This window comes from Macrobrachium nipponense, chromosome 1 (genome assembly GCF_015104395.2).
Source record: "Macrobrachium nipponense isolate FS-2020 chromosome 1, ASM1510439v2, whole genome shotgun sequence".
NCBI lineage: Eukaryota > Metazoa > Arthropoda > Malacostraca > Decapoda > Palaemonidae > Macrobrachium > Macrobrachium nipponense.
Window position 1 is genome coordinate 50789794 of NC_087200.1, and position 15928 is coordinate 50805721.

The 15928-nt window shown below is 38.8% G+C and overlaps 1 protein-coding gene across 3 annotated transcripts in view; it reads right to left on the reverse strand.

Moving 5' to 3' along the window:
* Window positions 1–4849: 4849 nt before the first annotated feature.
* The window catches only part of LOC135219299 (uncharacterized), a 390151-nt gene continuing 379072 nt past the window's right edge, over window positions 4850–15928 (reverse strand). For all 3 annotated transcript variants that reach the window (XM_064255955.1, XM_064255953.1, XM_064255954.1), the window contains one exon: window positions 4850–11262. In XM_064255955.1, the coding sequence (XP_064112025.1) occupies window positions 11167–11262 (96 nt within the window). In that variant the 3' untranslated portion in view covers window positions 4850–11166. The remainder of the gene's footprint in view (window positions 11263–15928) is intronic.

Genomic DNA, 15928 nt, shown 5'->3' on the forward strand with positions numbered 1-15928 from the left:
CTGTGATAACCAACTGGTCAAAAAAGATTGAAGCCACTATTGGTACACGAGAGATCCATAGTATTTCTTCACTGAGAGACTCCTTGAAGGAATATTTACAGAAAGTTCAGCAATTGGATAGTGAAATATTGGATTTAATGGATCCTACAAAGCCTGACCAAATCGTGAATCAAACAGAATATAGCCTAAAAGTTAAGCACTGAAATACAGACTAAATTCCTCCCTTACGAGTCTTCTAGCTGTAAGAAATGAACCTAGTGCACCGATATGGTCTGTCAAAGTAGTGTAAAATTTCCTATATTAGACCTTAAACATTTTGATGGTGATGTATTGAACTGGAATTAATTTTGGGAACTGTTTGAAGTATCAGTACACCTATGAACTGACTTTGAAAGTATACAAAAGTTTACTTTTTTTAAGGTGAGGTGAGGCTTTGGCACTGATATCTGGTTTTAAATTAGAAGGAGATAAATATTTAGAAAGTGAAGTGAGGCTTTGGCACTGATATCTGGTTTTAAATTAGAAGAAGATAAATATTTAGAAGCGGTAAACTTGTTGAAAGAAACCTATGGCAGGAAAGACGAAATAAAGTTGTTTTAGTCAAAATCTCTTCCAGACACTCTTAACGCAAATCCAGAGTCACTACAAAGATTCAAAGATTCAGAGAGCAATTTGAATGCTGCACAAGATCATTGGAGAGTGAGCTGTTGGGATTGAATGAGTTATATACTATCTTGGTCTACACCAAACTACCCAGTAGTATAAGTGAAATAATAAAACGAAGGTGTGGGGAAGATTGGCTTAAATTTGACACCTTCAAAATATATCTATACGAGGAAATACACAATTTGAGGGCTTTTCCACAGACTGAAACAGTGAAAGCTAAGCCCTTAACTACAGTAGATACAAGGGCAGTCTGTGAAACTAAAAAAAAACCATCAGTGGGGCCTAAAATACGAACAAAGCCAAGGTAAACCATGTTAAGGGATGTGCACTTTGCAGAGGCAATCATATATGGACACATTGTATGACTCATGTAACCAGAGGACTAAAGCGAGAAAAACTTAAAACTCTGGGTCAGTGTTTCGTGTCCACATCCAATAAACATTTCAGGTCTGATTGTGACAGGCAAGGCTGTAATAACGGTTGTACTGTTAGACATCATAAGGTTATATGCAATCAAATCAACCAAAGACTAAGGAAGGTGGGGTACAAGTAGGAACTCTCTCTCTGACAATTATCAGACAGGGAAATAAGAAGGCTAAACAGTCAATGTTAACTACAGCCACAATAACCCTAAAAGATAAAAGAGGTCACATTGTGCAAAAGAGAGAGTTGTTGGATAACTGTGCCAAGAGATCTCATCATATCTGCTCTTGAGGGACTCCATTATAACAGCAAGGGAACTGACAACATATTGAGAGATATTCAACTTCCAAACCAGTCATTGAGTATGAGATGGTGAATACTGTTTACCTCACCAGGGTTAATTAATTTATATGGATTGTATAGTGGGTGGTGGATGAGCTACCAGAATATACAAAGAAATTCGACATTAAGAAGAATTTAAGGTCGTTGTGTAAAATGAAACAGCTTGGCTGATAAAGATTTGGATCTACCCATAGAGAAACAATCGCCTGTAGACTTATGACGGGTTGACAATGTGTACAACATACTACATCTGTTTAGAAAATTTGAGAATTTAGTATTGCTACCAACCATAATTGGTTATGTTGTAACCGGTCGGGAAGTTCTCGAAGCTTTATGGAGTTTAGACCACTTAGGTATTAACTGCTGTGCGATAACAGAACAGGAAAAGAGGGTTTTGGAGTACTTTGAGAGCACTATAACCTATTGTGAAATTGACAAACAGTAAGTTGTGGAGTTGCCTTGGAAAGGCAATAAAAGTAGATTAACCTCCAACTTTGGGTAGGCTTTGAACAGACTGAAGCAACAGTGTGTCAAGTTTCGTAAGGACAGACACTATCAGAAAATCCTGAGGGATCAGGAGGATAGGGGGTTCACAGAAAGGGTGAAACATTTCTTGGCACATTATGGTGTTAAAAAAGACAGTGCAACAACCCCTTTAGGATAGTATTTGACTCTTTGGTAAGACAGGGGAAAATGGGTTAAACTTGAATGATTGTGGACAGGACCACATATAACAGCTGACCTGTGCAAAGTTCTGCTGCAGTTTAGAACAAAATCATTTGCCTGTATTAGTGACCTATAGAAGGCATTTTTAATGGTGCAACTAAAAGAAGAGGATAGAAACTATACAAGATTTTTATTGTTGGATGATCCAACAGACCCAACAGAAGATTGTTGGCGTATAAGTTTCGAGTTGTTTTATTTGGAGCTGCATGTTCTCCCTTTCTGTTGAATGCAACAATTAACAGACACTTGTCCATGGTGGAAGGTGATGTAGAAAGGATGAAGAGTTACTATATATAGATAACCTACAGTTTACCAGAAATAATGGTGATGAGCTGGTACATTTTTTCTTTGAAGTAAGTAAGATATTTGCACAGGCACATTTGTACCTGAAAGAATGGAGGAGTTATAATGACTAGTTACAAACCATAACCAGAGCATATGGGATCAGTGCCAAAGAGCAAACAACTCATAAAATCTTTCGTCTAGATGGGAAACAAAAAGAGATACCTTGACATTACATCTTAATAGGATATATAAGTCCAGTCAGACTAAGAGCGAAGTGTTAAGAACAGTTGCACAAATTTAAGATCCTTAGGAGTAATACTACCTGTTACTATTAGGGCAAGGATATACTTGTAGAATTTGTGGAAGCAACAGTTGGATTGGAATGCCCAGACCTATCACAGAAGCCTAAGTCTTGTTGGGATTATGAGCTTTACTTACCTGGTTTAATGAAAAGTATTTTCGTGGAAGACTTAGAAAGTGATACAAGCAAGTCTGTGTCATCACCCACTACTGCTACATTATGTCCAGCGTCTTCTAATGAACAAGCATTTTGGACAATGGACATATCTGCATCATCATTGGCAACTATAACCTTAATACCAGTAGACTGGAGGTATTCCTTCAGCTGTCCCCTTAACCTACTTCCCTCCTTGACGACATCTATGAGAAAAGGAAATAAAGCAGCATTAGCAGCTAAGTTGGAATATTATGGATCTTGGGATGGTAGCCATCTCCTTCACAAAGTTGTGCGGCCAAGGCCAACTGTGCACAGGGATATCTTTTAAGCCTACGCAGGTTGAGCATAGGGATACCTTTCAAGCCTACACAGGTTATGTACTCAATCATTATGGCAAAAATGCAAAAGTTGTGTTTGATGGCTACCCAGTAACGCTAACTACCAAATCTCAGGAACAATATTGCTAGGCATCCAAACATTGTTCTATAGATGTTGCAGTGGAAGAAGAATTTTACACAACCTTACCACAGGCAGATTTCCCATGAAATAAGCATAACAAGACAGAGGTGATCAATAAGCTGAAGGTTATAGTTGCCAATGATGATGCAGATATGTCCATTGTCCAAATGGCTTGGTCATTAGAAGACACTGGGCATAAGCAGTAGTAGGTGACGGGACAGACTTGCTTATATTTCTTGCATCATCCACGAAAATACTTTTAATTAAACCAGGTAAAGTTCATACTCCCAACAAAACGTATGATATTAGCAAACTTCAAGCTAATCTGGGACCTCTTGCGCAACGTCTGCTGTTCCTCCACGCAGTTACAGGCTGCGACACATCATCAGGTATATATGGGAAAGGGAAAAAAAGAACTTTTGATATTCTGAAGAATAGCCAAGACATGTGCGAGCGACAGTGTCTTTATTTGATAATCCAACAGCATCTGAAGATAAAGTAGCCAAAGTTGGTGAAGTTTTCCTCGTTTCTGTGTATGGAGCTGATAAAACTCAAACCTTGGATAGGTAGTATCGTTTTTATACATACAAGAGAACATTAGCAGAGATGCTACTTAGGTCTGACTTTCAGCTATCCACATTGCCATGTGTGTTTGCTCTGAGTGTGGGATGTTCAGATCTAATTCAAACCTTAATTACTTTCTCTATATGACATTTATTGCATAGATATTTAAAGCTAACATACTGTAATTTTCCTTGTGTTTTTTGTATGTTTATATTAATGAGCAAATAATAATTTGTCAATGCAATTGAAAGGACTTTTCTTTGTATATGTATATGTATATGTATATATATATATATATATATATATATATATATATATATATATATATATATATATATATATATATATATATATATATATATATATATATATATATATAATATATATATATATATATATATATATACGGTATGTAACATAATTTCTACACAAGATTTGTCCGACATAGTTCATTATTATAAAGATCATGTTTTTTCAGGCACCCTATTTGATTCTGAAAAAAGTGTAATTTACTTAAGTTCCTTTCACTGTAATTTCCAATATCATTATTAAGAAGAACATAATGATGTATATAAAGCCATTGCTGTTCAGTAATTTAGCAGAATGTTCATAATTTAAGCCTATTATTTTATTTTAAAAAATACTGATGGATTTTGTATGTGTGACCCTTTGGGTTTCTGCTTATTTTCCCCTCATAACTTCCTTGTTTTTGAAAATATGCATAAACTTGTATATATATATATATTTCGAAAGGAGAAGGTTTGTTCTACAACTTTGTTCAATACATTTTTTTCATACAAGCCACCATATCTGTGGAAATTGTCTTTGAAAATAAAGTTATCACCTAAAATTTCAATATTTTTGCTTTTTTCCCATATAAATTTATAGTTTTGTAAAATGACCTAGACAGTGTTAGAAAAAAATAAGTTCTGAACAACTTTTATTGAGTGTAATTTTTCATAAAACTATTATTTTACGAGATATTTGAATTTTAAGAGAATTCCAAATGGCGACCATTTTCCAATATGGCGGCTAACACAAGTGTGGAAGGCCTTGGGATTTTTTATATGTTGTTTAAGTCATAATTCTCTACATGTGTGCCAAGTTTCAGCTCTCTTTCAGTGCAAGTGCTGTACAGGAAAATCAGATCTTAAGAGCATAACACCGATACCACAACTGTAAAAGTATTTTATAGAGAAGGATTTAAAAATCCTGATCTTAGGTAAACTTTCAGAAATTGCTCCCACATTATAAATGGTTCTGTGTTTATAGTGGTAATCAATCACAAAACATTACATAGTGCCAATCAAACTCACATGGTACAAATTTAACTCCTTCCTTCATGTTGCCACTGTGCCAAATGTGGAACATAAGCTTAACTACAATACAATTTGATCACTTGAATAAAATTAAATAAACTACTGCAACATATCTTGTGCTTCTGCAACACCATATGGTTTCTTGACGGCAAACAACAAAAATTGATTGGTGCCTCTCCACCTCTTTCTGCCTTTACCTAATGGTGGCACAGACTGTGCTGCTTTCTGTCAGCATGTCTCATAGTTATTGGTGTTTCCCAGCAATATTTATGATATATCTAACCCTAGGTTTGTCCCATGCTTGTAGCGGCTAATACTCATGATTAATTACATTTTTTTTCTGTTTACTGTGTAGAACTAATATATCTCATTTCATGAGTCATTTTTACAGTTATCCTGAAAAAATTGCACCACTATTCTGTTTCCCACATCATACAGACAAAATAAAAATAAAAATATTTCCATACAGAAATGAAAATAGTAAATTTTTTTCAAAGATTAATATATGCAGTTTGAAAATATTTATACTAAAAAAAAATCATTTTTAAAATGGAAAACATTTATAACCACTACTTTAATCCAGATGAGAACATTAGACTGTGGAATTAGAAGTTGTAAGGAATCACTGAAAAGAGTGAGCTTAATATAATGAGAGTATAAGGATGGATTCCTATGGCAACAGTTGTACCTACGTAAGTTAATATGGTTTACAGTAAATCTACCTCATCTTTTTATATAAGTACAATATAATTATTCTATAATGGACCACTCTTTATCAAATTAAAAAAAAAGTGTCTGCAATCAGAAAACATTGGTTTGGCAAGTGACGCTAATTAAAATATGGATGAAATGGAAAGAAATGAGTGCTTTTTAGCAGTGAATGACAGAAGCACGCCAGAAGGTTATGCAGTTTAGCAGTGTGGATGCAAAGGAAAGTAATAAGTAACTTAAAATCTCAAAATTCACAGTAATGATTCGACTATCTAGTGTTGTTAGTTAATCCCACCCACTTTAGGGGAAGTTGAGGTACAACATAGCCAAGAGCTCAATTCATTTCCTGCTGGCTCTTGGTTAACATCAGGAGTTCTCTGCAGCTGTTCTTCATCATTTGTTGGAATTATTTCTGGGAAATTAGTGAGGTATTCAAGGCTTGTTGTGGCTTCATTATTAGCTTTTCGAGTTCGGATCAACATTAGCTTATTGTTAATGATTTTCTCTATTTTTTGGATCATGTCAGACACTAGTTCTTGTAGCATTTGCTTTTGCTCTGAGGGATGTATGACTAGGGTAGCTAAACATGACTCTCATACCAAGTGTGTCAAATGTAGGGGGCAGGAGTGTGACAGGGAGAATGCATGCTATGAATGCCAAGATTGGGACGAAAAGAAGTGGAAAGTGTTTAAATCTCATGCAGATAAGCTTGAGAGGGAGAAAAAGAGAAAGGCAGCCTCTAGCACCAAAATTAAGGTTTCTTTAGGATCCACTCCTTTGTCTAAACATTTAGATCAGAATACTGTTCCTTCTTCACCAATTCCAGCTATTTCTCCCATCCCTAGCCCTCCTACTTTGCCACTTTAAATCTAGGTTTGATCTGAAGATTAATTTAATTGTAAGTGCAGTGCCTGAATTAGGGACCTCTCCGTCTCCAAGCAACCATTGCCACCGGAGCAGTCGTCACCCACTTGCAAGCATCAGACACCAGCTCCTGCATTTGTGGCACCAACTCCTGCGTACCTGGCACCAGCTCTCATGCGCTCAATACAACCTTCGCCTCCTCACTCGTCAGTTCAGGACTCTCCATGGGACCAATCAAAAGACAACTGGTGGCCATTATGCAGTTTTTACAGAAACCAACCACAGTTCAATAGACCCCCCAAGATGCATCCTTGTCGCTTGTTTCTTCAGACAAAGAGGACCTTGAACAAGCACCTGCCGCCTCTGTGAATACTTTGCTGCTTAGATATTTTTTTATCTAACTTTCCGGATCACTTCTCGTCTCCCGCTTCAACCTTCCTTGTGAGGATTCAGACAGGTAACAACACTTGACTCCCTCGGATGGTACTTTCTTCCTCAAGGAAGGCACTCAAGGCAGTGGGTAATTGGCTCACTTCAAAGAAGGAGCAGGGCAAAGCCACCCTTGCTTAGCCTCCCCTAGGCTGATGCATAGAAGATACTTCTCCTATTCTACTGGAGAAGGTCTCTATTTAGGAGTCGCTGCCTCTTTCCAAGGGGACTTCTCTGGACTTATTGATTCTTCGTGACATTTAGTCTTTGCATCAGCAAAGGTTGTTTTCAACACCTGAGTTAGACCACCTCATCAAGAACATCTTTAAGATGTTCAAAGTATTCAGTTTCCTGGATTGGACTGTCTAAGCCCTTGCTAAGAAGATCGAAGACTGCCAGGACTTTGCTTCAGATTGGTTAGCGGTTTTGTCGTGCACCGACAAAGCCATAAGAGATGGCGCCATAGAGCTCACCTCTCTCTTCTCCATGGGGGTTTTAAAGAAAAGAGTTGTAGAGTTCTTCACCACGAAAGGAGTCACACAGACCCACAAACCCCTGTTCAAGGGATTTCTTCAGACCTGCAGAGGAAATTGACGCAGGATCTGTTAGCACAGTCTGCTAGGCAATAAGGACCCCTCCACCTTCGTTACCAAGTCTATTTCTTCTCTCCAGCTCCAGCCTTTTCGTGGTGGCATGCAGAAGGCCCAAGCCAGACCTCCAATGAACTTATGTTTCACATCAAAGTACATCAGGAAAACAACCTTCAAGCCCAATGCCAAGAAGTGAAGATACAGTCCTTCGTGCTCCAGTAGAGGCCAGACTTCTCCACTTTAGGGAGATGTGGAGTCAAAGAAGAGCAGAGCAATGGGTTGTCAAAGTCCTGAAAGAGGGGTATTCCATTCCCTTCATGGAGAAGCTTCTTTTAGCCAAGTCTCCCATCTTGTTTATAGTATACTCGGAAGGCTCCAAAAAGTTTTCAGCCCTTTCGAAGGATGTCGATGACCTCTTCCTCAAAGGAGCTGTAGAATTCAGAGGAATTCTACAACCATCTCTTCGTAGCTCCAAGTCATTGGGGAGGTGTGGGGGGGGTGGAGGCCTGTTCTCAATGTCAGAGCCCTGAACTATTTTTGTTCAGAAGACGAAGTTTCATACGGAAAGGAACAGTCGGTCATGTCTTCCACTTGACAAGGCAATTGGATGATCGCCCTGGACATGCGGGATGCCTACTTCCATGTCCCCATCCATCCAGGCTACAGGAAGTTCCTTCGGTTCATTTTTCAAGGCAGGGTTCTTTAGCTTTGGGCCTTGTGCTTCGGCCTCTCTACAGCTCCTTAAGTATTTACACGAATTCTTGCCCCTCTCGGCAAATGGCTCCATCTGCTCGGCATCAACATCTGCCTTTATTTAGATGACTGGCCTCTGTTCCCCGCCGAAGTGCATGGTGGACTTGAAAGTAACTCTTCTCCTGATTTTCCTGACTCAAGAGATAGGAATCCTAATCAACAAACCAGAATCTCAGCTGATTCCTACGCATGAGATTATTTGGGGATGATCCTGAACTCTCAGTTAAGTATATCTTAGTTTTACTAGACCACTGAGCTGATTAACAGCTTTCCTAGGGCTGGCCCGAAGGATTAGATATTTTTATGTGACTAGGAACCAATTAGTCACCTAGCAACGGGACCTACAGCTTATTGTGGGATCCGAACCACACTAAATCGAGAAATGAATTTCCATTACCAGAAATAAATTCCTCTGATTACGCATTGGCCGAGCCGGGATTCGAACTTCGGACCACCGGATTGGCAGCCGAGCGCAAAAACCACTCGTTCAGCAAGGAACTCTGAACTCTCAGACTTTTCAAGTTTTTCCATCCCACAAAAGAGTAGACTCCTTCCTTTGCACTGTCCGCAAGTTTCCCTCTCTGTTGGCAAATCAGTGGTTGAGCCTCTTGGGGACTCTGGCCTCCATCGAACAGTTTGTGAAGTTGGGCAGACTTCACATGAGAGTTCTTCAGCTCTTTCTCAAAGCCAACTGGAACAGGAATCACCCCAACTAATTCATTTCTCCCATCACGTTGGAGATCAATTCAGGAAGGCTTCTTCAATGGAAATCTCTTCATCTGGGACGTGGTCAATGGAAGAGAGAGATCAGCAAATCAATGTCAAGGAACTGAAGACCATTTACCTGGGTCTCCAGTCCTTGTCTCTGATCTTCAGCAAGTAGGGAGGCACTCACTCCCTCTGCAAGGCAGCGAAAGATCTCCTCTTGGCGGAACAGAATCAGGTCACTCTCATCACTTGATTCACTCAGGAGACTGAACGTCTTAGCAAATGAGCTGAGTTCACCGCAAGCAGGTCTTTCACACAGAATGGACCTTGGACCCCCTGGTTTGCAACAATCTGCAGAAGCTATGGGGCAAACCAACCGTAGACCTGTTCGCGACTTCAAGGAATCACCGTCTTTCTCTCCTCTGTTCTCCTGCCCCGGATTCTCAGGCATGGACGATGGATGCCATGCTTCTAGATTGGTCAGAAATGGATGCCTACACCTTTCCTCCTTTCAGCATGATCAGAGAAGTGATAAACAACACCTCCTTCCATTGCAACATTTCAATGACCCTAGTTACTCTGTTCCCTCAAAATTATTCTATAAAATTGCCACTAAAATTTTTTATCTATACTCATTTTCTGTTCTGTTACCACAATGTTATATATTTTAATGTTAATATGAGACACACAATATGAAAAAAGTAAAAATAACTGAAAATCTCTGTAAGGACCCCAAAAAATTATGTAAATGTTGAAAGCTTTGAAGAAGTTTTTAGCTTATATGAAAAGTATACCACACTTGTTTTTGAAGAACTTACATGGCAAACGGTAAAGTGATATAAATTTACTAAAAGAAGGAACCAAAACACCACCAGTTGACTGATCAAGTTGTTATGCGAGCATGATAAAGATATTGTTTACAAACCAAACAAGCATTAAACACACATGGTCAAATAAAGATTATGTATGTATACATGACTCTCTAATTCCATTAAAATTCTTGTGCCATTTTTCCTATTTTGAATCCTTGCCTAGTTTAAAAAATAAACATCAAAAGATCAAAGTGAGACTGGCCTGAGGTGAATTCAATTAACATTTACCTCTGTAAATCTTCAAGAAAAGAATAATTTGACTTCAGCCTCCTAACTCAAAGATTATTTGACCATAATTTATGTCAATCAACGTCTACCAATGAACAATTTATTTTTATTCAAACTAATATTTCATCTACAATTTCGATGATTGCTTGGACCCCATCACCACATGTACATTTTAAGTTGATCCAAAAATTAACATGCTTATAGTCTAAGGCTTTTATATGAACCATAATGTATGTGCTCCCTTTTTCTTCTTTTTGTCTACAGTCAGACAAAATACTAAGATACTGACAATACCACTCAATAATTAATAATGATAAAGCAATAACAATAATGTTATCAATAAATAATGTCGAATATAATAATACTTATAACTGACTTTAAGCTATTAAGCTAATAATACCTTCAAATAATTAAACAGATCTAGGAGACAGGACTGAATGATGATCTTCCTACAACAAGTAAGCTTTCATACTTCAGTTATATTTTATTCTAATTAGAGCATAACACCTAGCAACAGGTAAAGCAAAGTTTTCACACAGCTCACACAACAAAATGACTAGCAGCACCATGTATTCATAGAATTGCAACAGTAGCGTTGCCACTGAAAACTTTTCAGCTCAATCCAAGACATATTACTGTTGAAATCACTGCACGATTTAACGATCATATATATCATACACAGACAAGAGGTAATCATCAATATCAAGCTGTTCTAGTTAAGTATAAAAATAACACTTGTAACAAAAGGCCAAACCATACATGTAAGGCACTCAATCGAGAGGGTATATAGCACGAAGCCACTTGTGAGGTATGTACTGTGCACCATCAAAACTAGAAAAGTATTCATGTAAATCTGGATGATTTATCTGGAAAAAAAAATTAAGACAAGATTACTTAAGAAAACTCAATGCCATTCTTCAAAAAAGTAAAACATATAATGCCAACTTATATAAATGCTGCTTGCCTAACTAAAAAGACTATGCATAAATGTTTATAAATGGATAATATGCCCATTCGACAAAACTGACACAAATAGTAAACTGTGGTACAGTATGTACTAAAATCTAGCATTATCCAATTATAAGAAAAGTCATAGCTTTTATACTGGAAATTAATGTATTACTATATCAGTGAGATAAGATGTCCATGGCACCAATAACCTCTTGAATAGGTTGAAAATGGATTTGAATTGTCATTTTTCATTTGGATGGATGGGCCCAAAACAAAGGGTCTGCTGGGCAAGAAAGAAGCATGACTTTTCTGTTTAGCCTAAATTCAGAGGTTGCTACACATGAGAATCTCATAGTCATGGTCTAATTGAAGACCTGTGGAATTGTGAAGAGAGCATTATTCATAGCTAACAAACTTTCAGTATCAACATTAGGATAAATCTTCTGAAGCCAGTTGGAAACCAGTTAAAAACAATCAAAAATTGTATATGCAAGGAATATGTGGCATTTGGCTTCTAAAGTAAAGAGGAGGTGGAAGATAGTGTTTGCTTTTGCTCTCCTCCTCCCAAGCCCCCTTTTTTTTTCTTTTTTTTTTGCTAAGCCCATGATTCCTTTCCTGCTATCTGTGCATTTTTGGGTGTGTGCGTGTGTTTGGCCATTCATTATGGATTCCTCAATCCAATCTATAAAGTCACGAAAGTTGAACCACTCTATGACCTGAGAACACCCTAGGACAATTTCCTTTCTGAATCAGAAAAGGAGTGATCACCTGAAGGAAATTGGGAGGTTCAGGAGAAATCCGATGCTCCCTCCATCTGATCTTATTATTACTATATATGAAGAAAGAACTGGTATAAAAAGGACATTTTATAATAAAATAAAGTTTTAATTATACTTACCCAGTATTTATATAGCTAAGAGTTTCACTCGCCTGGCAGTTAATTTCCGAAATTCGCAGATTGCACTAATTTTCTGTTCTGTTTTGGTTAGGTAACAATGACCCCATCCTACTTTTGGGGTAAGAGAGGAACCACTTGGCAAAGAGCTCAGTTTGTTTCATGCCTTTAAGAAGAAAATACCATGCTAGGAGTCGGAGGGTGGGCTGCGATTATATAATTACTGGGTCAGTATAATCATAATTTTATTTTATTATAAAAGTCAATTTTAATTATGAAGCTTACCCTGTAATTATATAGCTGATTCCCACATTGAGGGATGGTGGGATGCATGGATATTTCTACCTCAAACATTAAAAATTCAACTAAAGAGGATAGAAAAATGTTACCAACATTATATAAAAAAAATTTCTAATTCCTTACCCGATTAGAGTTGATGCAGGAAAGTACTGCCTCTGGATGTCACTTATTTTGTAGAGACGTAGCTGTGAAGCTAGTAAGCATCTACTGCTAGTGGGACCCTTGTGGCAAAGGCAATTTCCGATGGCCAACAAAGGATAGGTAAATTGCCCCTGCCCAGGGTTCAATACCAATAAACACCAAAGAATAAACTGTTACCCATTTCCAAAACATGTTTAAACAAAATACCACCACCACCATACCAAAGGATTAGAGGGTACTCAGGCTCTTCATACCTCCAGGCTTCCCAAAAACATAAACACTTTATATCAAGGAGAAAAAAGGTTTTAGGAAGGGTTGCTTCCAACACTTCCTTTCCCAACACCACACCAGCCGCAAGAAAAGGACACAAAGTAATACAATCACCATACCTGTTTCAATATCTTGAAGATAATGAGACAAAAACACAGATTTACATTTCCAAAATGTAGAGTTTAAAATTGCTGATAAGGACAGGTTTCTTTTAAAGGCTAGAGAAGTAGCTAATGCTCTAATCTCATGAGCTTTCACTTTATATAAGGGGAGAACGTCTTCTTGAACTGACGAGTGTGCCTCACGGATCACATCTCTTAGGAAGAATGCTGGTGTATTCTTGGACAAAAGTCTAGATGGATCCTTAACAGAGCACCACAGACTGGATGAGTCCCTGTGAATGTCCTTAGTTGTATGCAAGTAGTATTTTAAAGTTCTTACTGGGCATAACAATCTTTCCCCAACATCGAATCTCAGAACTTCTGTCATGCTCTTAATAAAGAAAGAACTCATTCTTGGCTAAAAAAAACCAAGTGAATATGAACTGGTAGCATTTCCTTTTGAAAAGCTTACCCTTTTATCCAAGGCATGTTCTTCACTGATCCTCTTTGCCATTGCCAATGATATCAGAAAAAGGGTTTTTCTAGTCAAGTCTATATAAGGTGATGCAAAGGCTCAAAATGGGGACCTGACAACCACTTCAACACTATGTCGAGATTCCAAGGAACAGTGGGCGAATCTTTACTCTTGGAGATGTCCAAAGGCTTAACAAGGTCTGAAATGTCCAGATTGGAGGACAAGTTCAATCCTCTATGGCAAAAGACTGAACCCTTAATGGTGGATGTTGAAAATTTCCTTGATCTTAATTACCAAAAGAAGTCCACTACTTGGGCCACAGAGGTATGAGAAGAGGAGACATAGGTAGGTGCTCCTGCACCATTCTCTGAAGATTCTCCACTTGTTTTGATAAACGTCATTAGAGGATTGCCTTCTGCATCTAGCAATTGCCTCTGCAGCCGCTTTAGAAAAGCCTTTCTTTCTAAGAATTTCTTGACAGTTTGAACCCTGTCAGGGCCAGAGACGACAGTCCTTAGTGGAATCATTGGAAGTGAGGTTGTCTGAGTAGCTACTTCTTTTGAAGAAGCAGCCTCGGTAAATCCACTAGGTGGTCGATGACATCGGGGAGCCATTCCTTTGACGCCAGAGCGGCACTATCAGAATTAGAGACATTCTGTTGAGACAAAAACTAGTTCAACACCTGTCTTATAAAACTGAATGGGGGAAAAGCATCTACTGACCAGGCTTGGGGACCTGGTACTGGCAAACAATACAGAGGGAGATGATGGTTCCAAGACGTGGCAAAAAGGTCCATCATTTGTTTTCCCCAAAACTTCCACAGATCTAAGCAAACCAGTGGACCCAAGGTACATTCTGTCGAGTGGACTTGTCCCCGGCGGCTTAGTTCATCTGCTAAAAGATTCCTTGGATAAACCTGATAAATAACCTGGTGTCATTCTGGTCTGCCCATAAGAAGAAGCAGCGAGAAAGACAGAGTCCTTCATTGTTTCGCTATGTAAGAGAGCGCTGTCGTATTGTCTGAGTAGACTATGACTGTCTTGTTTTTTGCTTCTAGAGAGGACTGAAGGCCTAAATGAACTGCATTGAGTTCTTTCACATTTATGTGGAATGACCTTTGTTCTGGGAGCCATATCCCTGACGTCTCACTCTTCTCAAAGAGAGCGCCCCATCCCAGATCCAAGGCATCTGTGATCAACGGTAAAAGAGACTTTCCTTGAGAATATCTTTCCCTGCAGTTTCACCAGAGAAGTTCCTCCTTTATTTCCCTCGTCACTGGAAACACATATGAGTCAGGAAGAACCTTCCTGTTCCAGCTCGCTTTCAAAAAGAACTGTAGAGGTCTGAGATGTGGTCTGCTCAGATGTACGAACTGTTCCATCAACTATAGGAAACCGAGGAGGCTCATACTATTGAGCACTCTTCCAGAGAAAGAATCTCCTGAACCTTCTTTATGCAAGATTCTATCCTTTTCGGGGTCAGAAAAACCCCAAAATCTCGAGACACTATTACCATCCTCAAATATTTAATTATCTGAGAGGGGATCAAATGGGACTTCTGATGGTTTACTAGAATTCCTAATTCCTGTACAAACAAGAGAGTCTTCCTGGGGTCCTTTGTGCATTGACTCTGAATAGGCTCTGAGAAGCCAATTGTCCAAATACAGGGAGATTCTCACTCGCTGTAAGTGTAGCCACTTTGCAATGAGAGCCATTACTCTGGTGAAAAACTGAGGGGCCGTCAAAAGACTGAAGCAAAAATCCTGAAATTGATAAACCTTACCCTTGAACACAAACCTGAGGTACTTCTTCGAGCTGGGATGAATAGAAACGTAGAGATACGCATCCTGCAGGTCTAAGGATGTCATCCAATCTCCTGGGCGAATGGACAACAGGACTGATTGGTTTGTTTCCATCTTGAATTTTGTCTTCAAAATGACGACATTGAGCGCTGACATCCAAGACAGGCCTCCAGCCCCCTGATGACTTGGGGACCATGAATAGATGATTGTAAAAACCTGGAGAATGAAGGTCCTGCACTGGCTATATTGCCCCCTTTCCTAAAAGAGACATTGCTATCTTCTGCAAGAGCCAAAAACTTCTCTGACCCTTGAATGCAAGTGGTCAAGACGACTGGCTTGTTGACTAAGGGAGGTATTTTCTGAAGGGGGATGATATAACCTCCTTTCAGAACCTTCACTACCCAGGCCTCTTCTTCCTTTTCCTGCCAAACTTCCCAAAATGAAATAAGTCTGGCTCCAACTCGAGCACAGAGGACGGACTTCTCACATGCTAAAGCAGCCTTTAGCAGAGGTCTTTTTGACTGCTTTCAAGGCAAAACGAGTGCTTCCTCTGAAATGGAAGAAGGATCTTGATCTAGACCGAAAGGGCTGTGGCCTC